Source organism: Nilaparvata lugens, chromosome 6 (assembly GCF_014356525.2).
Source record: "Nilaparvata lugens isolate BPH chromosome 6, ASM1435652v1, whole genome shotgun sequence".
Lineage (NCBI taxonomy): Eukaryota > Metazoa > Arthropoda > Insecta > Hemiptera > Delphacidae > Nilaparvata > Nilaparvata lugens.
This window is the reverse complement of record NC_052509.1, coordinates 26,147,529-26,174,604: the sequence shown is the minus strand read 5'-3', so window position 1 is coordinate 26,174,604 and position 27,076 is coordinate 26,147,529. Positions and strand designations below refer to the sequence as shown.

The following is a 27,076-nucleotide window of genomic DNA, read 5'->3' as shown; positions in this document are numbered from 1 at the left end:
TTTCAATACATCAGGAGACAGGAGTTGAATAGATACAGCCAAATACGAGTATTATTAGTGAATTTGTGATTATACTGTATATGTTACAGCTTTATGCTATATACGATAATTCTATAGTAGTGGTTATAGCCAAGATGATTGATAATAAGAGGACAAACAGATACTAACAAGCTACGAGTATATACTAGAAATTGCTACAACGACAAAGCTACGATACACTCACGAATTGCATTATTAACGAAGTATTAGTGACGTTTAGTATATATTGAGACTCTCTTGAATATGTAGACTTTTTTACTTAGACAATAAAGATTATTCTGAAAAGGTTATTAGACAACAGCTAAGACCTAGCACACTCATGGGACAAATATTAGAGCAAATATTATATAGATTATTCTTTTATTCAGTGCAAATGGGATGTGAGTGATGATGTAGAGTTCTACATAGTTATTGATAGATAAATCCACAATTAAGATCCTATTAATAAGAGAAAAACTTGATCAACATCTTAGATTAGTGTGCTTCACAATATGAATGTGGGTATCTTTATGGATAAATCTCTCTTAAAGTTCTTCTCACGTTCATAAATCGAATGGTTAATGAATATTAGAAATATAAAATAATACAAGAGAATTTACAATTAGAATTTGTAATCTAATTTTTCGAATTTGGTTTCAAAAATGTATTGTACAACTGAAGTATGCACATACATATATCAATAATATTGACTGGGTTAAATTTTTTCATGAAATTAAAATTTTCATGATTTCATTTATCTTCAGCATAAAACTGCTATGACTAGTCAGAGAATCAAAACTAAAATTCAAATAAATTGTGTTTAGGCTATATACTTTTTGTCATAAAATAATATTCTAGTTCAAATGATTCTTGTCTAGAGGTCTGTCTAGACACGTAGTAATAATAATAATATCTGCAACAAAATAGCGCTGTAAAAATAATTATCTAACAAATTCTCATGACACACAACTAGTCGTTTCTAAGTATATTTTAAAGTATAATAGTTCTACTAGGTTGCAGCCCTAAAATATGAGTACCATTGTTGAGACATCTTACTGTCTTTCCAGTACAATGTCTTACTATACTCCGGATCATTAAACCTTCACCCTAGATTCTCTCAAATTAATTAAACCCATTTATCAACAACTGAGGGAACTTGAGTTTCTTATGTGGTTTCAATACCCTAGTCTAATTAATTTGATTAGTCTAAAGCCGGCTTCACAGACTCAATGAAGGCCTCAATCTCAACTAGTGGATGGGGATCTGTGGAGATTTTCCTTTGAATTTTTCGTCAAGTGTGTAGCCGGCTGAACTAGGAGAGAATCTTGGGCAAAAGGGAGTATAGTTTTACTAGTATGATACCTGCAACTATGCTATGTAATATAATATCTTACGGTTTTGTGATGTATTAAGCTTGAAACAATATAAATATATTAATTATTCAAAATACTAATAGTGATATATCGTAGAGTAATAATATTTGTGAATGCTAGCAATCTACTTGGCTCCCCTACGAGCCTTTCCACCCCTCACCCCACCCCTTACCGCTTTATTTCTGGTGGCGCGAGGAGTCTTCCCCTCCTCCTCCTCATCCCCCTCCTCCTGCTCAGCCTTGTCCGGGTCGTACTTGTCAGTTTTATCCTCCACCTCCATTTTTATCTCCTCCTTCACTTTCACCTCGCTGTCCTTTTCGGCTGTATTAGCTTCCTCTTCTTCTGTGGCCTCCTCCTCCTCCGCCTCTTCTTCCTCCTCTTCTTCGTCGGCTTCTCCATTATTGGCTTTGCTGTTGGCTCCCCCACTTCCCCTCTTTCGTCTTTTCCAAGTACCTCCTTCGCTGTCTCCTCCCTTTAAACCACAATTATTGTTCATCTCAAACTCACCCTATTTTATTCTAGCCCCATCCACAATAATCAATGGATATAATCAATACACAACTGGTATCAACACACACTGTATAAAAAATACATTTTGGGTTTGAATATTTAGATAATTTACATTGGACAAAATTTAACAATTTATGTGCTTTCATAATGACACATGTTATTAGATAATAGAGTTATATTATGTTGTCGACCTTCACATAAAAAAAAGGTTGATCTTGTTTTAGACTGTTATTCTGACACGACCTCCGTCTTGATTCTAGGATATAGTAGAAAATTGGAATAAATCCAACAATTATTATTGTAAATTCAATATCTAAAAATGCAATCGTTCTTCCAAGTTACAACATAAACCAGAAAACGTTTCCTCTGAATAAGTTTTAGTTAGTTATGTATTAACAAATCTATTGAGTAAAGTAATTAATAGCTGTTGCTGGTCTAACAGGAATTTCTTTTAACACGTACATTAGACCATTTTAATTATGTGATAAACAGCAAATTGTCCTTCAATGGCGATATCTTCTCCAAATCCATTTCTTCGTAGTTTTTCTATTGAATTTCATTACGAAAAAATTATAAGATTATTGGAATAATCTTGAATTAAACATTACCTACATTTACTACAGAGAGAACTTGAACATTTAAATGAAACTCGTAGACATTTAACTTGCAGATACTTAAGAAATATCGGTTCTAGATATTAAGTTGATATTGATCTGTTCTTAAACAAATCTATGTGATGAAGCTCAATTATTGTGCCAAGTAGGCTAATCCCCCTACTGCATAAGGCATTTCAAACTCTTGACCGTTGTTTCATCTATGAAATCAACCTGTGAGATTTAACCAATAATTGGCGTGATCTTGATTACAGTTCAATCACGCAATTGAGATTTTCCTGTATTTCATCATATAACTCTATGAATGAAGCAATGGATGAGAAGCATTATGAATGAGAAGTAATACTGACCATTTGGAGGGAATCTTTGTTCAGTCGATATGTTTTGATACTTCGAGTTTAGAAAAGAATTTTGTTATGAATAGAAGTTAGTAAGTTAAACTTGAAAACTGCCAGTTGCAATATAAAGTGAAATTGTATATATCCAAGAAAATAAAATAGATTAAATAATATATAATAATAGATTACTAACCGCGGAAGGCTTGTCATTTTCACTGTGCTCATCCTCGTCTTCTCCGTCAGGTATCAGGTAATCCTCTTCTTCTTCTTCCTCCTCTTCTCCTCCTTCTTTAGCGGGTTTATCCTTTTTGGTCTTATCTTTTTCTATTTTCACCTGGAATCCCGATAGAGAAAATATTATAACATATAGAATAGCATAGGTAGATTCATCATAAAAAGCTTATTTTAGTTTTCGAGTGATTTGCAAATCGGTGAAAGTGAAATAATACAGAACAGAATTGTATTGCAAATTGCAAAGTGGCAGTGCATTGTATTCCAATGTCAAAGCCTCATGTGCTTCATTATTGTACTCTGATTTGGTCAGAGTCGAGTCAATTAGATGCTGCTGGGTTAATAATTCAGAGACCCGGGTTCGGGTAAGATATTTTTCTCGGGCCATTCCTGTAAACCGTCGATCCCGGCTGCCTCAAGTCATTCGTTAGGTCACGTCAGAGGCCCTGAAATTGATCAGGTGCGACCTAAAAACTCTGACACCAGACCTGAGCCAGCCAGGTTAAACGATGTTATTATCAATTACAATAAAAAAATTACGAAGGTATTTGATAAACATCTAATATTATAAATACAAACACATGGAAGGTAATGTAAAATAGTGAAATGTTCTTCGAAATTTATTGTAAAAAAACATATGTTTGGTTAGATAGGTACATGTAATGTATTTTTTGTAAATTATAATTTGTAATGTATTTTATAGATTTAAATTTGGGAAATGGCTTAATTCATTTACGGCTAGTTCGACTGGAACAAGAAATATTAGAAGTATTTACCTTGGTTTTTACTAGCTGAGAAAAACTTTTGAAATGTGTGTACGAGTGAAGATGAGATTCGACTTCTTCTTTGCTGGCTAGGAATTTGTTGCACCCACGGCACAAAAATCCAGAAACATCGGTCACCAAAATACTACCTGTAGCAAAAATAAGAAAAAGTTAATATAAAATGCGAGAATTTTTTCAAAGTTTCAATCTCTCATCATCGGGTCAAGTCTAAGATGCATTACTTACTTTTAAACAGACAATAAATTAATATTGTCGGTCTGTTTCAACTTGAGTTTCACAATTTATTAAAATAATCAACATTTTTGTGATTAACAACAAGTCAATCCAAATTGGTTTTGCGAATTTTAATCTCAGCCATAGACTTGCGTATTTGATTGTGCATCGTTCGAACATCCTCAACCTTCCGTCTTTAAAAACTTATTCAGCCCTATCTTATCCACCAAAACCTAATAATTTATCCTTCCGTGAATTGAATAAAAATTTCATGAATAACTTTCATAGATCTCAACTCATAGATCTCAAGCTTTGTCAAACACGACCACTCAATTTACTGTGCTTCCTGCTACTGTTTCATGCAATGGCATGTTAGATATTCAGCGTAATCATACGTAATTAAATATTGTAATTGATAAGTGTATTACTTACCAACTGACTTTTCGGGATCATAATCCTCAATTGTTGTTGGAATCTCAGACATGTCAAAGTTGATCTTCTTCTCCTTAACCGAAGAGAACAGATCATCGTCATTTTCTGAAAATTTTCAATGATTGAAACAGCACAAAATGTTCAATTTAATATAATTAAAAATACCAAAATGAAGATAATATTTATACCAGTTCGAAAGTAGCCTAAGATTTTTAGATAGAAAGAAAACACCTTTTTATAAGGCCTATCGTTCATTGGAAGAGATGAATGTCGTCAATATGGACATCTGAGATCAAAAAGCAATGTTCTTAAAAACAAATTCTTGCCGCTTGGAAGAATAATACTAAATGAAATTATTACTTTCATAGCATTGAACTCATTGTATAATTTTACTATTATCACTTAGTTTTCAATCACAAGAAAAATGAATAATGAATGTTCAATAATATTTTCAAAAAAAAAAATATATCAAGACTTTTGATAGACACTTTCACATTTTAGACATTTGAAAGAAAGAAGATAGATCCACTCACCATCAAGACTATCGTAGTCAAGGAAATCTATTTCTTCATCCTTGAGACCAGGATTCTTAATACGACGACTTTCGGCCACTTTCTATAAGAAAAACCAACAACATTAACAATTAATAAAAATATTAATTTGTACACTCAATAAAAATTAATTAGAAACAAAATTATCGAATAAATTCAAAACATAATATTACTGCCATTGGGCTAATGGATTATAAATCAACAATACATTTGGAATTTAGAAATAAAATTAATTTCACCATGATCTGGAGGATTAGGAATTAGACATGTAATGTTCAGAAAATCTCAAAAAAGATTGTTTACGAATAGAGGAATACAAATAAAATCAGGTTTTCCAAAGACATTCTGGTGCATTAGGTAGTAGCCTAATGTAACTGGTAAATCGTGTTTAATCAGAGGAAACTTATCTAATAGGCTAGTTTAAAAAATAATTTCAATATAATTTCCTGCAAATCCATACAACACAATTTTATTCAAATCAACCAGCAAGTTCTTCATAAGAATTATTTGTTAATAATTAGTGGAAAATCAACTCACCGTCAGATGTGAGGCTGTCAATTTATGATCATCCCATTCTAAGCGATTCGCAAACTCCTTGTGGCAGAGACGGCACTTGGGGTGCAGGAAAGATTTTAGTCTCTGAAAAATAGAAAATAAACTAAATTTTACAGTTTTTACAAAAATGCATGACCAGTATCATTTTTGTTAATGAAATAACCATAGATTCTAATACAAAAGGGTGCAGTAAATACATTATTTGTAGATATATCCAATGTTTGGGGGTGAAGTATCCCGAGTTAGAAGTCGGTTATATTTTATAGTCAATTCTAGTGATATCACACTACACGACTTTACATATTTTTTAGACGTCGATGTGTAGACTTTAACTTTGCCCCATCATTTTCAAATCAGATAAATTCTGTTATTTTCAAAACGAATCAACCGTTATTTTGCTGTTTTTATGTAATAATAAGACTTAACTAATAATAAGGATTATTCTAATTTCAATCTTAAATTTTAGATTCGAGAATCTTTTTCAGGAACTGAAATCAAGGAATAGTATTACACAAAAAACAGCATTTAATGAACACTTTCTATATTGAAATCAGAACTACACAAATATGGAAATAATTTGGCAATTTTAGACATAATAGAGATAAATTGAACACAGAGGTTCCATATATATGAACTTCAGAACACAACACAGAACACATAATAATATTATGCATTCAAAATTGAACAAAGTGACATGCAGAATTATTGCCTTGATGCTATCTCTGAGATATGCGGCTCTCCGAGCCCCGAGCTGGTGGGTCCTTGATTCCCACTTCTATTACCCCTGCACTCACTGCACAGAATTATTGCCTTGATGCTATCTCTGAGGTATGCGGCTCTCCGAGCCCCGAGCTGGTCGGTCCGTGATTCCCACTTCTATTACCCCTGCACTCACTGCACAGAATTATTGCCTTGATGCTATCTCTGAGGTATGCGGCTCTCCGAGCCCCGAGCTGGTGGGTCCTTGATTTCCAATTCTATTACCCCTGCACTCACTGCACAGAATTATTGCCTTGATGCTATCTCTGAGGTATGCGGCTCTCCGAGCCCCGAGCTGGTCGGTCCGTGATTCCCACTTCTATTACCCCTGCACTCACTGCACAGAATTATTGCCTTGATGCTATCTCTGAGGTATGCGGCTCTCCGAGCCCCGAGCTGGTCGGTCCGTGATTCCCACTTCTATTACCCCTGCACTCACTGTCCCCCCCTCCTTGCCTTATTTCTTATAATAATAATAATAATTAAAAAATCTTTATTTCACTTTCTTACATAATTCATCCTTGAAAAGAATACATTTTTTACAGCAATGGCCACACGGCCGTCTGCCAGGAGTTGGCTTTTAAGTAATACAATTTTTCTTTATTTTTTAAATCATACATACATTTTATTTACATTTTATCTGCAAACTTGAAAAAGAAATTACAAAATAATAGATATATATTATAATTAATCAATCATTGTGTTCTTCTTATTTCTAAATTCCTATCTTATCTCTATTTCATGTGTTAAATTCCTCAATGAGTTGCGAGCGATATCTCCATGCAATTCTCACATATTTTATTAATTTCTCCCAGCTCTCACCATTTAACTGCTCTATTACTTGCTGCTCGGTCAATTCACGTCTACCCCAAACCTCCCATCTAATTTCTGATAAAATAGAACATCTTCCTAAGAAATGATATGTGTCCTCCTTCAATCTGTCATTACACATTGAACAAAGTGTTTGGTCTCCGTCTCTATCTATTCTATAATTGAGAGGCCACAAAGCTGCTCTTGACTTCAGTATCATGGCTGTTTCTGCTCTATTAAACTTCGCATTTATATAGTCCCTGCCACCTAAATCCTGTTTTAATTTTGCATAGATGTCATGATACCTTGCCCTTCTTGCCCTCTCGCTACACTTTTCACGAAATTCCTTCATCATGCAGTCCATAAGTAGTTCTTGTTGTGCTTCCTGATTGACAATACTTGTTCGGCTCACGCCTACTTCGCATTGATATTTGTTGCCTAAATTCTTCCATTCCTTGAACCAACCCATATTTTTCTCTATCATGACATCGGCTAAAAAACGAGGCAAACGAGATGTTGGCAACTTCAATACTTTAAGAATGTATTTATAGTGCAATCTAAAACTATGAAAAAACAGAAGATTTTTCCCTGTTTCTAAATACAAAATGTAGTTGGGTGTACATCTAGGTAGGGAAAATAACTTTTTGATAAAAAATCTTTGAAAAATTTCTAGCTCTTCAAACATCTTGTAACCCCAGACCTGTCCACTATAACTCACAATCGCTCTAATTGCTGCATTGAATACCTCCCATTTAGCTTTGACTGGAATTGTGTTGTTAGTAATTATACTGCTCCAAACTGTATTCACTCCACACTTAGCTGCTGACACCCTATCTTTTATGTGAGTTCCGAACCTCATGGTGGCCGTGAAGATAACCCCTAGATATTTATATGTTCCTACTATTTCAATTTTCTCTCCACCCCAAAACCATTCTTCATGACTAGCCAATTTCCCACCCTTTCTAAAAACCATTATTTTTGATTTATTCATATTTATTTTGATTCCCCATTCCTCACAATACGATTTAAGTTTATTAATCATTCTCTGCAGAGCTTTGGGTGTATCTGACAGCAGCACCAAATCATCGGCATAAAGTAAGCCTCTAATATTTCGATCCCTAATCCATAACCCATCTCCTACATAATCTAATAAATCATTAATGAATAAGGAGAAGAGAATCGGCGATAATAAGCAGCCTTGTCTTAAGCCGCAGTAAGTTTCGAATTCCTGTGTTAGCCCCTTAGTGGTCCACACAGCTGATTGTGTGCATTTATATAATTCCTGTAACATTTTTATTAATTTAAATGGTATTCCCATGTTATATAATTTGAACCATAGTGCCTTTCGGTCAATGACATCGAACGCAGCCCGGAAATCGACATACATACAATACACTTTAATGCCTTTCTTCGCTATTTTTAAAGTGACAATACTGTACAAATTGAAAATGTTGTCTACTGTAGAGTAACCCTTTCTAAAACCGGCCTGACTCTCTGTTATAACATTGTGTTGCATCACATATTTTTCCAATCTCCTCAACAGTACTCCTGCAAAAATTTTGACTCCCGAATCTAAGAATGCAATGCCTCTATAATTCTCTACTAGCGCCACATCTCCTTTTTTATGGATTGGGAAAATTATGGCTTTACCAAAACTAGAAGGTAACTCACCTTTTTCAAAAGCGTGATTGAAAAAGCAGCGCAGCAATGCAACAAAGCTTCTAGGGGCATATTTGAAAAATTCTCCTGGTATCCCATCTATGCCCGGTGCTTTACCCTCTTTCAATTTTTTTAACACTACCAATATTTCGGCATCCGTTATTTCGGCATCCAAGAGTTGATTTTCGCAACGGGGCGCTGCATACAAGAACTCATCCGCCGCCCCTTCTAATGACAGTAATCTTTTAAAATGGTTAACCCAATCATCAGATGTTATATCAGCCGAGCATTTAAGTTTACTAGGTTTAATAGTTTTTATCAGTTTCCAAAATTCAGTTGCGTCTCTTATCTCTCTGAACTTATCACCTAGAGTTTTGAAATAATTCTCCTTTTTCAGTTTACACAGTAATTTATATGCTTTATTTGCACTGAGATACATGCTCCTAGTTTCTTCATTATTACAGGCTCTATATAATTTTAAATTAGCAAAACTTCTATCCCTAGCCTTCCTACAGTCCCAGTCAAACCACATTTGTTTACAAGATTTCCCATTCCCTTTTGTCTGATGCGCCTGTTTCCCTGCTGCTTCATAAATCATTTTTAAAATATATGTCCACTTTCGCTCAATATCCTCTTCCCAAGTAAAATCTCTACATCTTATTTCTAAACTATTTTTATAATTTTCATCATTTTGTTTCACCCATTTTAATTTTGGTACTGACTTAAGCGTCCGCAAAGACTGACTCTCTTCTACCTTCAAATCAAGTTGTACAATAATAGGCATATGATCGGAAAAAATATGGTTACCAACACTAAATTCGCGCACTAGCCCTAATATATTCAATGACATTAAACAGAGATCAATAACGGAAGATCCCATAGCTCCAACAAAAGTATATTCTCCCATACAGTCACCTCTCAGTCTTCCATTTATCACCGTCAAACCAAACGTGTCACACATATTCAAAATCATTGGCCCTCTTGTATTTACAACTTTATCTTTCGAGCTTCTAACTGCTTTGATTTCCCAATCACTTTCTAAAACCTCCTCGTGGATAACCTGTCCCTCCCCAATCCTCCCATTAAAATCCCCTATTAGCATCAACTCCTTTTCTCCATCACAAGTTTCTAAAAATTCCCACATATATGCATAATTATTTTCCCACAAAGCGCTACTAATGAAATAACATGGCACTATACACAAACAATTTTCTCCTTCATATTTTAAACTAATAACCTGCATTTCTCCCAATTTAACGAAAAATGAGCCGAATAATTAATGTAGCCACTCTTATTGCAAATCCATTGATGTATATTGTTATGTATTTGCGATTCGATTTGACGCCGTGGAAGGGGAAACAGTCGACGCGGAACGGCGCGGCTGACTCTCTTAGCCATAGTAAACAGCAAACTGGAAATCAATTATCTCTGTAACCATTAATCGGAAAAAAATCTATCATGTGCCATTCGTTTCGTTAAATTAAGGACTACAATATTAGTCGAATTCATTTCCTCAATAAATCGAACAGTTTCCTTAATAAAATAATATAATGTAAAAATTTAGGGGTTTTTCGATTTGATTTTTTTGTTTTCTCCGATTAGCTTCGAAGCAAGTAGTTTTAAAGAACAATGTGACGAATAATTATTGTAGCCACATTCATTGCGAATCCATTGATGTATATTGTTATGTATTTGCGATTCAAGTTGACGCTGTGGAAGGGGAAACAGCCGACGCGGCTGACTCCCTTCACCATAGTAAACAGAATAATACTGCTGTCTACATTGCATCTCATTTACAGTATGTTGCTCGAAACAATCAATTTTGTCTATTGTTTGACATGAGCTGTATATAGATTTTCACTTTTCAATACTCTTAAAAAATATTACAATTTTCATGATTTAAACATGCTCATGATAAAAATCAGGATTTCGTTGTTTTCTCACAGAATTTATTATACTAATTTGAAGTGTGCCTTCTCCATACGAGTCAGAGGTAACACAATTTGATAACTCTAATTTCAGATATTGATGTTTTTCAACGGAGTTTCATGATATATTATGTGTCCGACTCCTTCTTCTCATCCTTATTTTGTGAAGAATGAAGATTCAAAATTTATTTTCGTAGCTTTTCTTGTGTTTTAACTTGTTTCATCACTCTTTATAATTTAAACACTTGATAATGGAATGAATATCATCAGATCACGTAAACAAAAAAATTTTCAAGCTGAAAGTAGATTAATTTGTTGCACATTCGGTTCAAATATTAACAAATGTTACCAAATATTATCACATATAGTGAGAACGAATTATTCTGAAGCTTACTATTCTCACTGAACATGAAGAGGCAATACCAAGCCAGAATCGCAGTTCCGTTCAAATCATTATTATCAGAGCTTTCAAATTGATGCTATGTAACTATGGATGTTATCCCCATCTCACAATTTCCTATTTATCCTTATCCTGATTCAGAATAAAGTAGTTGATCTCTATAATCACAAAAATCAATGTACAGTACCTATAATAAATAGTAAAAATAACAAAATTTCTAGTAATAATGCAACTTTTTCTAGGTATGAATTTCAAGGCTCATAAAATGACTTTTTCTCAATCACAGGCAGAAATTCCAATGAATATCATAATAGTAATTCAATGAAAACTGTTTATATTGTACATTGTTCGACTTAAGATAAGCTAAACTTATTTAGGATTATCATGTTTATGAATGAAAGCGAGACTGTGATAGAAGATTGGTCAAACTGAAATATAAACATTATAGACAATCCATATTTCTGATCAACTATAATTATAAATGATAGTATCAAGCCGTAATGAATTGAGCAACTGAATTTCAAAGTAACTATCCACTGTTCAAATCGCACTGTGATTTCCTTTTACTTCCAAATGGATTGAATTGCCTCACTCTTCAACGTAACAATTATTGAAAAAAAACCAGTGGAATGTGAAAGTCATCCAAATAGCATTTGAATTTCAATTTTCAGATCATGAAATTCATAGAAAACTAATTCTTGAGAGAATAGTGATGGATTGCAAACAGTGCAAGTAACATTGATACAAAGCGATACAATGAAAGTCAACATCGATTAATTTAATATTGGACTTATCAAATTTATATTATTTATAAAGCTTATGAAATGTAAAACCAACATTTTAAATTTTCTCTACTGGAGCAAAACATCGATAGAAAATAAAGAAGAGCCAATCATAAGCACAATATACTTGTGTACTAGAATTTACTTGAACTAACTCATCACTTCAACCCTTCAATGATCACAATGAACTAGAATGGTATAAAAACCATGGAATTGATTATCAGGTAAATTTTTCAAATAGCTTCACCCAACTAAATCTGTGAATGCTAAGTCATAAGAAATAATGTTCGATAGATTCAATTTGAATGCTTCAAATAGAAAATGATCTATTCTTTTGGTGCCCTAATCAAAATCAATTTCAATCAACATTAATCGACATAAAGAAAAGCTTCTGCCAACCTTGTATAGTGAATGACAAGATGCGAGTGGAGGTGAAACATCGATATGTTAACAAAAATAATAGAAGATGATGAATCGTCTTTCAATTAATCTTATACGGTAGGGTACTTTGTGGTTAAATGTGAAACACTTTCATGATTTTCCTACCTTTTATGCATGCTTACTCTTCCTTAATTTGTATGTTTGCATGGCTTTCATCTTTAGAATCTACTGAATTTTCATATTGGACTGTCTAAATTCAACTAGTAAGAACGGAAGATTAGCTACTTAACAGAGAGAATCATAGAAAGTTTCGACTCAACAAGCCCAATGTATAATTTTTTTTATGCCTCAGCCGTCATATATATTTGGCTCAACTGAAGGTATATTATCAACCTGGCCTGAAGAATATTAACTGTAGAAAACAGCAAACACTGCACGCTATGATTTTTCAGGAAATTGCCACTGTTAACACTATTGTAATCTATGATTTATCTCAGTTTTTGACATAACTTATGATAAATTTTAGCATAGAATTATGATCATACACACATATTTTAAATATGTATTATATTATGTAATAGTATGAATATTTTATCGGTTGCAAACAATATCTTTGTCTGTCATAGAATTCATGATTTAGCAGATCTATAACAACAAAATGATTTTAGAGAATTTAGAGAATTAAAATGTGAAAAATTAGTTTCATCGCATATCAAAACAATAGAAAAAATTGATTGTTTCGAGCGCCATAGTGTGAATAAGATGCAACTTAGAAAGCAGTAGGCCTACTACTGTATTTTACTGTTTACTATGGTGAAGAGAGTCAGCCACGCCATACCGCGTCGACTGTTTCCCCTTCCACAGCGTCAAATCGAATCGCAAATGAATAACAATATAAATCAATGGATTCGCAATGAATGTGGCTACATTAATTATTTGTCTAATTTTCTTTAGATTATTTGCTTCGAAGTTAATCGGAGAAAACAAAAATCAAATCGAAAAACCCCTAAATTTTTACGTATATATTATTTTATCAAGGAAACTGTTTGATTTATTGAGGAAATGAATATGACTAATATTGTAGTCCTTAATTTAACGAATCGAATGACATATGATAGATTTTTTTCCGATTAATTCCAAAATTATTCACCAGTTTAAAGGTACATTCTCGTTTGTGCGTAAACTCCCGCAGTCGACGACGACAAGCATTGTTGACATTCATATTTTCCAAATTTCAAGTGTGCTAAAACAGCTGATCAAATAAATTTTCATTATTTATTATTATTCAAGAATCACAACATTCCTAATAATATCAACTAGTGATGTGGGCTGGGTAAATAAATACCCAGCGGATTGGTAAATATAAATAGGGTATTTACCCAAGGGCTGGGTGAATACCCAATAACTGGGTATTTATAATTTTCAATGAATTTGGAGAAGATTGAGTTGGCTTTTTGCCGTAACTATCCTCCAAGGATAGTTAAATGACGATAAAATGTATTCAACAGTCTTTCATGCAGTCCCAAATAGCATTTTACTCCTGATCATGATTGACATAAATACCCAAGTACTGGCTATTTTTCTTTGTTATTGTGGTGTTACATCTTTTTGAAAATGAAGAAAAATTTGTTTAATCAATAGCTATTATTCAGAGTTCAGGGAGTGGAAAATTTTACCAGTCAAGTATCACTTCTCACATGCAGTCCATCTTCTAGAGGAAAATAATCACATAATTAAATAACAGTGGAAGCATGTTCATGTCTTATTTTTTAAATATAGTGAAGAATTTGATTTAAAATATAAAATTATTTATATTTGAAATATAAATTTACTATAAAATATGAATAATTAATGTGAATAAAATGCAATAGATAATTAAAGTTATTTTATTTTAAAATAACTGGAGTTTAATATAACAGTAGATGCATTTTCATGTTCACCTTTAATGTAGTGTTGTCATGATTCCAAGACACAAAAAAATCCACATTATTTACCAACTTTTCAAAGAATTAATTTTATTTGCCTTTTCAAATAAATATTTTTCTTGATTTTCAAGTTTGTAGTTGTTTTTAATGTTATGTTTTTTTACAATAATTATTATTAAAGTATAGTTTTAAGTAGAAATACATGCATAAAACTTATGAAGAATTAGCTTACTCTTATTCAACTAGTTTCTTCTTAAAATAAAAAATCCTGTTTATTTTCAAATTATGAGTAATAATTGAAAAATAATAATTAAGTCATTGAAAAAATTGCATTATAACTAAGACTATGCCATACATACAATCACAATATCATACAATGACTAAAATAATGTATTCAGGGGTATAAACATCCATGATTCCATAAATACCCAATTTACCCGGGTATCTATGAATTTCGGGTATTTACCCAGAGTTTTAAATACCCGGGTATTTTACATCACTAATGTCAACATATATTGCCATTTAAAAGTTTACACACTCAACCTACCCCCATAAAACATAATTGAATATAATACTTTAGGTTATTTAGAGAAATTGAAATCCACCCAATCTGGGATCCTCACCCTGTCGTGGTCGACGACGGCATCATTAATGTAGAATATTTGAAATGTAAACACCCATTGTGTACATAATTTTAAAGACCTTCTTAAAAGAAGAAAGACAACATCGATAAAAATGGTCTATGATACTAGTATCCAAAATGGCGGCTGATTGAATTTTTAGTTTTTAAAGAAATGAGGGGTTGTAACTCATCTAGCTGGGTTTTCGTTTGTGCGTAGATGCCGTCGTGCGTAGATACCACGACAGGGAGAGAATCTCAGATTGGGTGGATTTCAATTTAGCTACATAATCTAAAAGATTATGTTCAATTATGTTTTAATGGGGCAGGTTGAGCTTATACTTTTAAATGTCAATATGTTGATATTATTAGAAATGTTTAATTCTTTAATAATGAAGACAAATAATGAAAAGTTATTTGATCAGCTGTTTAGCACACTTGAAATTTGGACAATATGAATATCAACAATGCTTGTCGTCGTCGACTGCGGAAATTTACGCATTAACGAAAATGCACCTTCAAGTGGTAAACGCAGTACTGAGACTGGAGACAACAATACTTCTTGTTTCTTAGAGGTTAGAAGTTATATTAGCCTATACTTTGAAAATATAATTTGAATAGTTTATGATATCTTATTTGTATTTCATTCATCCAAATAAAATGATATTATCTTATTGCAGAAGACTTTATTCAATTCTAGAAGCATAAACTGATTCCGTTTAATAAACTATTTTGTAAAAACGTTCACATCAAAATCATAAAATCAGAATCAACTGACTTCAAGGTTATTTTACAGCCCTAGTGCCGAAAAATTTTACCGGCCTGGTCAGAAAACTATCACTTTCGGTCTCCATATGACGAACGAAAACCAGCTTGATGAATAAAATGTATTTGAGTAGAATAAAAATTAGAGTAAAAATTATTTTTGAGTAAAAATTAGAGTTTTTTGCTTTTTCTCATATTTATCAAGAACAAATGAACAGAAATTGTTCAAATTTAGTACAGAAGCTAAGCTAGGGTGTAATAGTAATAATGTTGTGTTAGAATGGATTTGAAATAACGCCCAAAACTGCGTTTTTCCAGCGGTTTTATGCGCTTTCTCAGCTTCATCGAGAACAAATGAACAGGAAGTGTTCAAATTTACTACAGAAGCTCAGCTGGGGTGTAATAATGTTGTGTAAGAAGGAATTTGAAATAACGCCAATGATACACCCCAAAATTAGCGGTTTTTTACGTTTTCTTAGTTATTTCATCAAGTAATAGACAGAAAAGTTTCAAATTTGGTACAGAGGTTTAGCTAGGGTCTAAGATTTTGTGATGAGGTGACTTTGATATTTCATAAAGGATATGCCCAAAATCAGCGTTTTTCCAACGTTTTTTCAGCTTTTCTGCGTTTTCTCAGTACTTCGACCCTAGACTAGGGTCTAGGCGAGCGAAACGAGCCCGCTGATCTCATTTTTGGACGATCCAGTCGGGGGTCCAGGGGGCGGAGCCCCCGTGCTAGACGGATATGGCGAGCGAAGCGAGCCTGACAGCTAGTTTATCAATATAAAACTACTACAATGATCTATCATTAATCATCATCATCATCAGATAATATCATCATCCAAGAGAGGAAAACTAAGCTTAGTCTCCACTATTCCTTCTTAAAATTTCAATGTTAATGGAGCTGTTTTATTTAATTGGAGTTGTAAGCTGGGAATGAATTGGAATTTAAAGTATTATTATATTACCGTATATTAATTATCGGTTTTTGTCGACACGGTTCTATAAACTCAGTTTTCCAAGAACAAGTATGATGAACTCATTGTTCCAGCATTTTCAGTTGAAAACCAATATAACAATCGCCAATGAAAAAGAAATTAGCGATTCATGTTGCTCAAAGTTAATATTATTGTACATTGATGAAACACAATATCTTGTTTTGTTCTAGTAAGGTAGTTCGATTCACAGACGATACAAAGAAGAATCTAGTCTCAAATATCACCAATAATTGTAAAACATATACAGAGTGTTTACCAACTCACTACCAATACTCTAGGGTCTACTTTAGTTCCTGGGTAACAAACATAACTAAATATCTTATTAAAATTGTCCGGAAGACTTCAGTTACTCACACAGCGGCCATTTTGCTTTTTTCACAATAATGGTTAAACATACGAAATCATTTATAACAACTAGACAAAGCTAGGAAAAATATGATAATTTTACAAATTTATGAAACATAATGGCGGTCATTTAAAATTTTGTTTCTTAATTTAACTCAGAAACCGTTGGTTTTACAAAAAACTTTACAAGAATATAAACTTTGTCAACGAAATGAATAAATAAATAAATAACTTTTTTATTAACTTTAATTGCCTATCGATTGGTACCAGATTTTTTAAGATTGGACCAATATTAGCTGTGATATGTCAGCTTTAGTGGTTGGTGACCCACCTTTAGAGGGTTATGTAACATTATTTTATCATTTAAAATGACATAAAATCACTCACAATTAACATGCAATGCAAATAGAGATTGTTGCATCATTAAGGCGACTCTATCAGCATGCCCCTGTTTGCACTGCAACAAACTTGCAGTGGTCACCTATCACTAAGGCTGCCATATCTCTGTTAATATTGGTCCAATTTTAAAAGAAATCTGGTACTTGAATTTACTAAAAAAATTATTCTTGCAAAGTTTTTAGTAAAACCAACGGTTTCTGAGTTATTTGAGAAGCAACATTTTAAATGGCCGCTATTTTGTTTCATAAATTTGAAAAATTATCATAATTTTTTGCTAGCTTTGTCTAGTTGAACTGAAGACTTCCGGACAATTTTAATAAGATATTTAGATATGTTTCTTACCCAGGAACAATGCCCTAGAGTATTGGTAGGGAGTTGGTAAACACCCTGTATATTATAATTACCTTATAGTATAGTATAACTATACTCACTTTATTTCTGCTCGGCAGAAATAGCTTCCCTGAAGTTAGTTGAGGTTCTTCCAGTAGATGTTTGATTTTTTAAAGTAAAATATCAAATGATTCTATGCTCATCCTTGCATAGTAAAGTATTCGCCATCACACTCACCATCTCTGTAATACTCATGTACCCAAACTATAGACCTAGCATCAAACATTAATTCATTTTGTACATATAAACTGCACTCACTCAAAAGTAATTTTTTGGAGAGCGACATGTTTTACATTTGAAATCAAACAACAAACCTTAAGGTTTGAGTGGAATAAAATCTCTCTTATATTACAGGAGAGTGGGAAATGAAACTAAAGTATCCCCTTTATAATTATAAGAGACAAAGAATATAGAATCAAATTCAATAAGCTCAGTAAGTATAGAATGTAATAATATTCTGAATAAGCTACAAATAATCCGATTGTTAATCATCCAGTAATATGAAGCCATGCTTGATGTACATGCATTTTTTTTCATTTTAATACTTGCCGCCTTCAGTCTATAAATAGTATGCTGCTATTATTGAATTATTACTTTTTCAGGTTTGGTAAGTCTATCAGGTTTAATACTTGATTCAATACCCGAAACAAAAAAACTTGTCTGATGTATGCTATTGGGTAATAAATGTGAGGTATGCACTAGGTAATAAAATATACCTGAAAACATAACCTGATTGAAATTTATTTTTTAAACTAGAATAATATTTTCTGAAATTGATAATTGAAAAATCGAATTCCTGGAAATGTATCCTCGAAATATCATTAATTTATCTTCTGAATATATCAACAGTATTCAAATCTTTGAAATTTTAAGAACGTCACCAGTAAAACGTTTCCAAAAACACATCCGCAAGACCTTAAATTTACTTTTTTCATGATGATTTTAAAATTGATTTTTTTCATTGTTTTTCGACATTCTGAACCTTTTTTGGCTAAACTTGGTGTCGCTGAGAACGAATCTGAAATCAGAATTCCTCTATTTTGAAAAATAACGAAAAACCCCAGCTGCTGACCATCCAGCAACCAACCGTTAACAGTCATCCTGGAATGCGGCCGAAACACTTCCCGTTCAGACAGGCATCTCAAATGACAACTCAGCCAAGCTCTGCGTAACCAGCTTGCACTGCGGCACTAGGTTAGAGGTTGGGACTAACCTGATGGCGGTCCTTCTTGCGGTGAGAGATGAGGTTGCCGAAGAAATGCAGGTCACACATTGTGCAGTAGGCACGCTTGTTGTTGAACACCTTCTTGCCCTGACGCTGCAGTCTCTCTATCTCCATTTCACGCTGTGATTCAGCAGCCTTCAAACAAAACAAAAATCAACACACATACATATATCTGTATATGTATAGGTAAATTGTTATCTACCAATAAAATACTATGGGTAATAAATTATGGATAAAATAATATACCGCAATTTAAAAGCAATTACATTTTTCTGTAAATTACTTTTCTCACTCTACCTTAGATTTAAAAAATCCCGTTGTTGACTCAAAATTAATGAAATTGGTTAAAAATACTATAAATGAAAGAAAACGCAAGATTTTGAGAAAAAATGAAAACGTTCATGTCCAGGGGTAAATAAAAATTACATAAAATCTATAATCATCAAATTTTATGAGGACTAGCCTTTGAAAATATCAAGAAGTGCAGTAGCTCGATTCAAAATCTCTGTATGATAAACTTATTCAGAGTAACAATTTATCTGTTTATTCTTACAGATTTTAAAGAGAATATTATTTCGTGAATAAATTAATCGTATTCGATTATATACATGATGCATATAATCTGAGATAGAGGAATCTGCGAAGTATAAGTAGGTGAGTAACTTAGTAACTTCATCGTCTGATTAAATAAAATATTTCATGTTCGATTCAGATATCAAAATAATTGTTAGCCCAGTCAACGAAGTGTTATAGAGGGAAAAGTTTGGAAGACAATTTTAGACCCCGCAGTTCTGTTTAGGGTAGTGAGGAGGTAAACATATCAAAAGTCCCCACCTCTACCCGCTGTGCTAAGGGGGTGTGGGTGGTTCAAAGGTACCATTTTTGGTTTTATTTATTTATTTATTTTTATTTATTTATTCCTTGAAAAAGTATTACAATAATTCACAATTTAGAAATATAACAACAAAATGAATCAATAGGAAATACAAATAAACATAAGGAACTACTTCCCCAAAAGAGCAAGCTCGAGCTTGGGGAAGGAGCAGCCGTACTTTGACTACTTACTTATTATTAATTAACATTACAGTATATACATTAACAACTAAAATCAAATCCTTTCAATAAACAAGATAAATCAGTGATGCTATAATAGATCAATATATTTACATACAATATGTGTTAGAATGCAAAAAAATTTGTAAATTATAATAATTATAATAATGACCTGATATTGCCTAGCCCAGTGTAACATGATATAAGATGTGGTACAAAATGAAATCTATTCAATTGGAATAATTACTATACTAATGTAATCCAGAAATTCTCGGCACTATCCCAGCCATAAGAGCTAACCAGATACTTTTTCAAATGTAGTCCAAAGTTTTTTTGGGCGAGTAAACCTCTCAAATTACTTGGAAGAATATTAAAAAATAATGGAGATAAATATATGAAGCTACGCTGACCAGCAGTAGTCAATAATCTAGGAACAGTAACCAGACCTGACTCCTCCCGTCTTGTAATAGCACAATCCGTTCTATTACTGAAATGAAAAAGTGATAGCTTCTTATAATATAATATGATGTGTTTCAGGTATATCTTGTTGAATACATTCTATTCTTTTTCAGAATAATTTTTAATATTAAATTTTGTATTGTTTTTACTGGTTTTAGAACATTTGTATATGCACCACCCCAACCCACAATACCATATTGGAGCAATGACTGTGCCAGTGCATAATACACTATCTTCATGACTTTCATAGGCAAAACAGAACGAAATTTCACAAATAAATAAATAAGTTTTCTAGATCGTGTAGTAAGCTGCGACAAATGTACATCCCACTTTAAATGCTGATCAACCATTACTCCAAGATATCTGATACTGCTAACCTTCTCTATTTTATTACAATTAACTGAACACCCTAAATCTACATGACTAAGACAATTTGGAGAATGCAAAACAAGTGACATATTAACTGGCTGATTCTGTATATTCAAGGAAAAAGAGATGTATTTTGTTTTGGACAAATTCAGAGTCAGTTTTCTTCTATCAAGCCATTTTTTTACTTCTCCCAGTCCCCTAGCAGCTGAGTCATATGTGCTAGCCCAGTTTTCTTCATGAAAAATTAAAACTGCATCGTCTGCAAATGACAATATTTTCCCATTGATTAAATTAAGGTTACAAAAGTCATTAATATAGATCAGGAAGAGGCAAGGTCCAATCACTGTTCCCTGCGGGATTCCCATTTTAACAGATTTTCACTAACAGTGTTATTGACTCTAACACATTGTTGCCTATTCTTTAAATAACTGCAAAACCATCCCAGTGCCACATCCTCAAGACCAAGGCTACGGAGACAATCAAGTAGACGATCATGGCAAACTGTATCAAAGGCTTTTGCAAGATCAAGAAAAATAGCTATTTGTCTCCTACCTACATCCAAGTTTAAGATTGTTTCTTGAACAAAAGCAGCAATTGCTTCCTGTGTTCCCATCCCCTCTCTAAAACCAAATTGATTTTTTGACAGAATATTATTCACTTCCAAAAATTTATGTAGCTGTCTCTTTACACATTTTTCAATTATTTTAGCCAAATTCGAAAGTAAACTTATAGGTCTATAGTTGGTAATTTTCCTTTTGTCTTGTGATTTGAATATTGGTTTTACTACAGTTGTTTTAAAAGAATCTGGAAAAATACCTTGTTCAAAACTTACATTAATAATGTGTTTGAGTGGAGAGGCAACAATACTTTTAACAGATTTTAAAACAGATACAGTAATGCCATCATGACCAGGCCCAGATGCACCTCTAAGACTCTCGATCGCCTCCACAACCTCAGTCTCTGATACATATTGAAAAGTAAAATAATCTTGCGGATTGTGGGGATTGTCTGGTTGCAAATCGTCACCAGGCTCACTAGGAATATTTTGTACCATTTTCTCTCCTATAGAGATGAAAAAATCGTTAAAAGCATTAGCACATATATTGGGATTATCCCTAGCACTATAGACATTACCATCAATTTCAATTTCTTCCAAACACTCCTTCCTTATTTTACAACCAGCTACCTCCCTAACTACATTCCAAGTCCGTTTTACATCATTTCCAGCCTCCTCAATTTTTCTGCTATAATACAATCGTTTAGCTTCTCTAATAAGGACTGTCAATCTATTTCGGTAACTTCTAAAATAATTTCTCAGATTTAAATTGAATGGTTCCTTTTTACATTTGTTAAATAGAGCTTGCTTTCTTCTAATAGAAAATACTAAACCTTGAGTAATCCATGGCTTGATTTTTTTAAACCTCGAACTAGATTTGGCTACATTTATAGTGGATTTTTCAATATAGCTTTGTAGAGTTGCTACAAAGTTATCTGTTGAAACATTAACATCCCTACTAGAAAATACAGACTGCCAGCCCTCAGACTGGATAAGAGACAAAAGCCTATCATAATCGAGCCTGGTGGCAACAAGTGGCAACTGAGCAGCATTGTTAGTCAAGTCTATTTCACAACGAACCCTAAGAGAAGTAACATAGTGATCAGTAATACAAGTCTTCAATACCATGGGTTCAATGTGCTTATTATTGTGAACATTACCGAAATAATGATCTAAACACGAAGGTGTTCCCTGAAATGGAACCCTTGTAAAACAATTCACATAAGATATAAGCCCATTTTCGTTCAATAAATTCAATAAGATTCAGTGTGGATGTTATTTCTATTATTCAAGATATCAATATTTATATCTCCTACAAATATAATATTTTTTCCTAAATTTAAATTCGAAAGCAGCTCAGCTAAAGAGTTAACAAAGTCCTGGCAATTATCATTAGGTGATCTGTAAGCACAAACAATAACCCACTCCTCCTCAAAAAGTTTCAGCTCTATCACGAGACAACTAGCCCCAACTATTGTGCATTCCCGCACATGAACATGATCATAATCTTTTTTCAAGTAAACTACTACACCCCCATTTCTATTTGTGTGATTCATTGAATAGTACTGATTAAAACCAGGTATATCACACCCTATGGGCCTAACACCTTGGTGACCCGTCTCAGATAATACAATCATGATTGTCTATAAATGGCAATACATTAGCAAATTCTAAACAGAACTCGTCTAAATTCTTCCCAATGAATCTGATATTACTATGAATTATATCAAAATTTACACTGGGTTGATTAGAAATAATATTGTAATAATCATTAGAGTTATTTAAACATAATGTCTCAACTTCATCGAATTCATCTAAATTTTCAAAAATGTCCATAATAAAATTATTTTTCGCCACACTTGGATGTAATGAGCTGGTTTACGTGCGTCATATGGTGGCCGAAAGTGATTGTTTTCCGACCAGGCCGGTAAAACTTTACGGCCCTAGGGCTGTAAAATGACCTTGAATAACAGCTGATTCTGATTTGATATGAACGGGTTTACAAAATAGTTTATGAAACAGAATCAGTTTATGCTTCTAGAATTGAAAAAAGTATTTTGCAATAAGATACTATCATTTCATTTGGATGAATGAAATACAAATAAGATATTATAAACTACTCAAATTCAATTTTCAGAGTATAATAGAATCTAACCTCAAACCTCATAGTACTGCGTTTATCACAAAACCTGGTGGATAGTTTTGGAACTACTTGGGCAATATCCATGGTGCTGAACGTTTTAACAAATAGTTTATGAAACAGAATCAGTTTATGCTTCTAGAATTGAATAAAGTATTCTGCAGTAATATACTATCATTTTATTTGGATGAATGAAATAGAGGTAAGATATCTTCTTCTTCTATATAATAAGAGAGAGTGGGGTTGTGTTTGTTCGCATCAAAACATGTCAACTTGTGGATTGCATACCGGAAAAACGGGAATGATTTAGATCTCCAAATTTTGAACATAGATTCTAAAAATATCAATCTCGTGCACCTGGAAGCCCAAATTTCTATTTTCCTTCTAGATTTTTCAGAATATTAATGTTCAAATTCATCTATGCTACCGTAGGCTAATTGAAGTTCCATAGCCCAAAGTGTGTATCTTTATGAGCAGGTTATAAGACTACCATTTACGAATGTCTATGTAGCGCAGCGGTAAGAAGCTTGCTTACGGAGCGATGGTACCTCGGTTCAAATCCCCCGATGCTTCCCATTTTTTTGTTCTTAATTTTTTCCCTCGAAACGTATTATTATCAATTATTTTTTGAAGGAATTTGTTTTCATTACTATTGAACTTGGATTTTATCAAATAATTATTTTCAATGTAAAATTTTGCCACCAGTACAAATGAATTGGACATAGTCTTCATGCTGTAGGCCTATAATTTATTGAATTTCATAAGAAAAACATGAATAGATCACAATAAAATGAGTAATAATTTATATTCTTCAGTTATAATGTAGGCTACTATCAGACACGAATTCCCAGTGAAACGAGTATTTTAGGTATTTTTTTTGGAATTGGGAAAACAAAAGGCTGCCTGATTCAAATTGAGGAGGATCCTAATAGAACTAAAATTTATTGATGTATTGGAAAAATCAATATGATTCTGTGAGGTTTCCAAGTATTATGTATTCTTCAGTTTTCTATACTTTAATAACTAGATACTAATAACTATACTAATAGCTAGAGCTATGACCTTCCACTTTTGTTTTCGGAACTGCTTAATAAACAATTATTCTCATATATATTGTTTATTTCTCTGTGTGGCGAAAAATAGCGTTCGCACCACGGGCAAAAATGTTTTTCCGGCTCTCAATTTTTTCTAGTCCTCGGCCTACGGCCTCGGACTTGAAAACCGATTTCGAGCCGGAAAAGTCTCATTTTCGGCCCTAGGTGCGAAATATACTATTACTGTTCATTGTTAAACAAGTCTTTAGTACTTACATCTTAGAAAGGTCCACATCACTTTTAATATGTAAAACATTCTTACTGGTTTCGTCTTTTTTGACAAGAATATTACCATCACGTACCCACACAAAGCGATATCCTTTCTCCCGAGCGATTGTTCTGGTCGTATTTAGCAGTTCAAGCGTTGAAGGTATCAAATGTTCGTAAGCCATCACCCTTGTTTCAGGTAGAACAGCTGAAATGTTTTTCGCCGATATACCAGCCCCACTATTGTCCTGCGAAGATGCTAGACGAAAATGACCCATCCATGACATCTTATCTTGACGACGTACGAATTTAATTACTATCGGTTTGATGATGTCTTTCTTCTTACTGGGAAGGCGATGAGCAACACTTATGTCTCTAGCAGTTAACTCACTTCCAATCGTTTTTGAAAGCATATTAAAAACCTCATTGACACATTCGTTATTTGTTTCTGTTATTCCGGTAACCACAATATTATCTCTACGACTGTAAGATTGTAGGTCCGCAATATCTGTTTTCAGTTTTTCATTATCACTTTTCAATTTTTCATTGTCCTTTTTAATTTTTTCATTCTCCAGCTTGATGGATGTTAAATCATTTTTGAAACTTTCAAATTCCTCCGAAATGAATTGAATCGATTTTTTAAACTCAGCGAAGTCAGTTTTGAAATCTGGCGGCAACTCCGATTGAATCAGCTGTTTAACAACTTGGCCGATCGCTTGAAGGTCAGCCTGTGAGAGAGTAGTTGTAGGCCTACTACTAGTAGAAGTGAAGGTAGACGGAGCGGCGGCACTCTGTGTTGACACCGCGACCCCCGCCTCAACCACAGTGGACAATGCCGCTTTGTCACCCGCACTGGCGCCGTCTGCACTGCTTATCTGCTTCTGCTGTTTACCCGCTACTGCCACCGACTTACACACTATACATTTCCATTTACTTCTAGTGTCATTTGACATTTTACGAAAGTTTTTTTCGTTAATAAGTTCACACACGGAATGTAAATATTTTTTACAAACACAACAAAAAATAAGGTTCCGGAACATCACTGTCACATTTTGAACACTGCATAATGATTTAAATTGATAAAAAACTGGTTAATAACACGGAGCTGTTAACAATCGATGTTACTCATTCAACTGCCAGAGGCGTACTGATTTATCGCATATAACTCGAAAATTATGCATTTAACAAACATGACTATTCTATAAGAAATTGAAGCTTACATAATTTCCTACAATAACAAGATTCAAGATTTCTTTATTGCGAAAAACATTTATATACAAATGCATAGCATCGTCATGATAAATTAAACATGGTAAATAAAAAGTATTTACATTCATTCAAATAAAAATTAAAAACACAAGCATACAAACAGCAAACAAAAATACCCTCAAATTAAAAACTCCTCTTTTCTATACGGGCATTTTTCTATTAAAATATTGATCTAGCAACTTTTTCTATATCTCTTCCACTTTTCGAGATATCCGTTCTAAAAGATGTGACATTTTTGAAAAAAAAAAACAGATTTTCCTTCGATTTTTTGTTATTTTTGCTCTTATAACTTTTTTAATGTCGATCATGGGAAAAATCCATGCTGATCATGAGCTTATAGAGCACCAAATTCTCTTCAATTTGATGTATAATTTCACAAGTTTACGCACATCCCCACGACTGTTGCAGTAGCTTCAGTGTTGAGTGTGAGATCTTTAGTTATGCAAAAATAGACCAACAAAGGAATTTGGAGAGAATGTTTTGAACACAATTTTTGACTTCGCAGCTTTGTTGAGACCAGTTAGGCGGTGAACATATCAAAAGTCCCCATCCCTACCCCTTGTGCTAAAGGGATGAGGGTGGTTTAAAAGTTGCATTTTTCAATGTTTTGCTTACACGCTCATATATTGAGGAAAATACGTTCAACCGACATGACTAACTATTCAAAAATAAAGCTCGATAAATTCTCTACAATATTATTGTTCTATGGTGATTTGTGATATCTCTTACAGTTTTCGAGATATACGCTCTTAAATGTGTAAAATTGTTGAAATAACAGCTTTTAATCCTATTTTTTGATAAAAATGAATGCATCATAAAAATGAATGTTCACCGCAGATTTGTAGAGCTTTGTTTTCTCTTCAATTTGATGTATTATTCCACTACTTAATGTTTTCCTTCTATTGTTATAGGAGATTCAATATT

General features: G+C 33.2%; 2 protein-coding genes across 3 annotated transcripts in view; both read right to left on the bottom strand.

The window, feature by feature from the left end:
* LOC111062725 (zinc finger protein on ecdysone puffs) overlaps positions 1-27,076 on the bottom strand; it is a 50,663-nt gene continuing 23,587 nt past the window's right edge. For both annotated transcript variants that reach the window (XM_039430555.1, XM_039430556.1), the window contains 7 exons: positions 18,994-19,140; positions 5,603-5,704; positions 5,048-5,129; positions 4,515-4,619; positions 3,861-3,997; positions 3,047-3,187; positions 1-1,863 (listed from right to left, as the gene is read on the bottom strand). In XM_039430555.1, coding sequence (XP_039286489.1) covers positions 1,516-1,863; positions 3,047-3,187; positions 3,861-3,997; positions 4,515-4,619; positions 5,048-5,129; positions 5,603-5,704; positions 18,994-19,140 — 1,062 coding nt within the window. In that variant the 3' untranslated portion in view covers positions 1-1,515. The remainder of the gene's footprint in view (positions 1,864-3,046; positions 3,188-3,860; positions 3,998-4,514; positions 4,620-5,047; positions 5,130-5,602; positions 5,705-18,993; positions 19,141-27,076) is intronic.
* Positions 22,704-25,891, bottom strand: LOC120351858. Its single transcript, XM_039430557.1, has 2 exons — positions 24,858-25,891; positions 22,704-23,291 (listed from the first exon to the last, which is right to left on the bottom strand). Exon 1 carries the CDS (start codon positions 25,834-25,836, stop codon positions 24,889-24,891), a length of 948 nt encoding a protein of 315 aa, XP_039286491.1. The 5' UTR covers positions 25,837-25,891; the 3' UTR covers positions 22,704-23,291; positions 24,858-24,888.

Bases quoted from the DNA above. Each gene is read 5' to 3' on its own strand.
- LOC120351858 (XM_039430557.1), bottom strand. From the start codon at position 25,836: ATGTCAAATGACACTAGAAGTAAATGGAAATGTATAGTGTGTAAGTCG.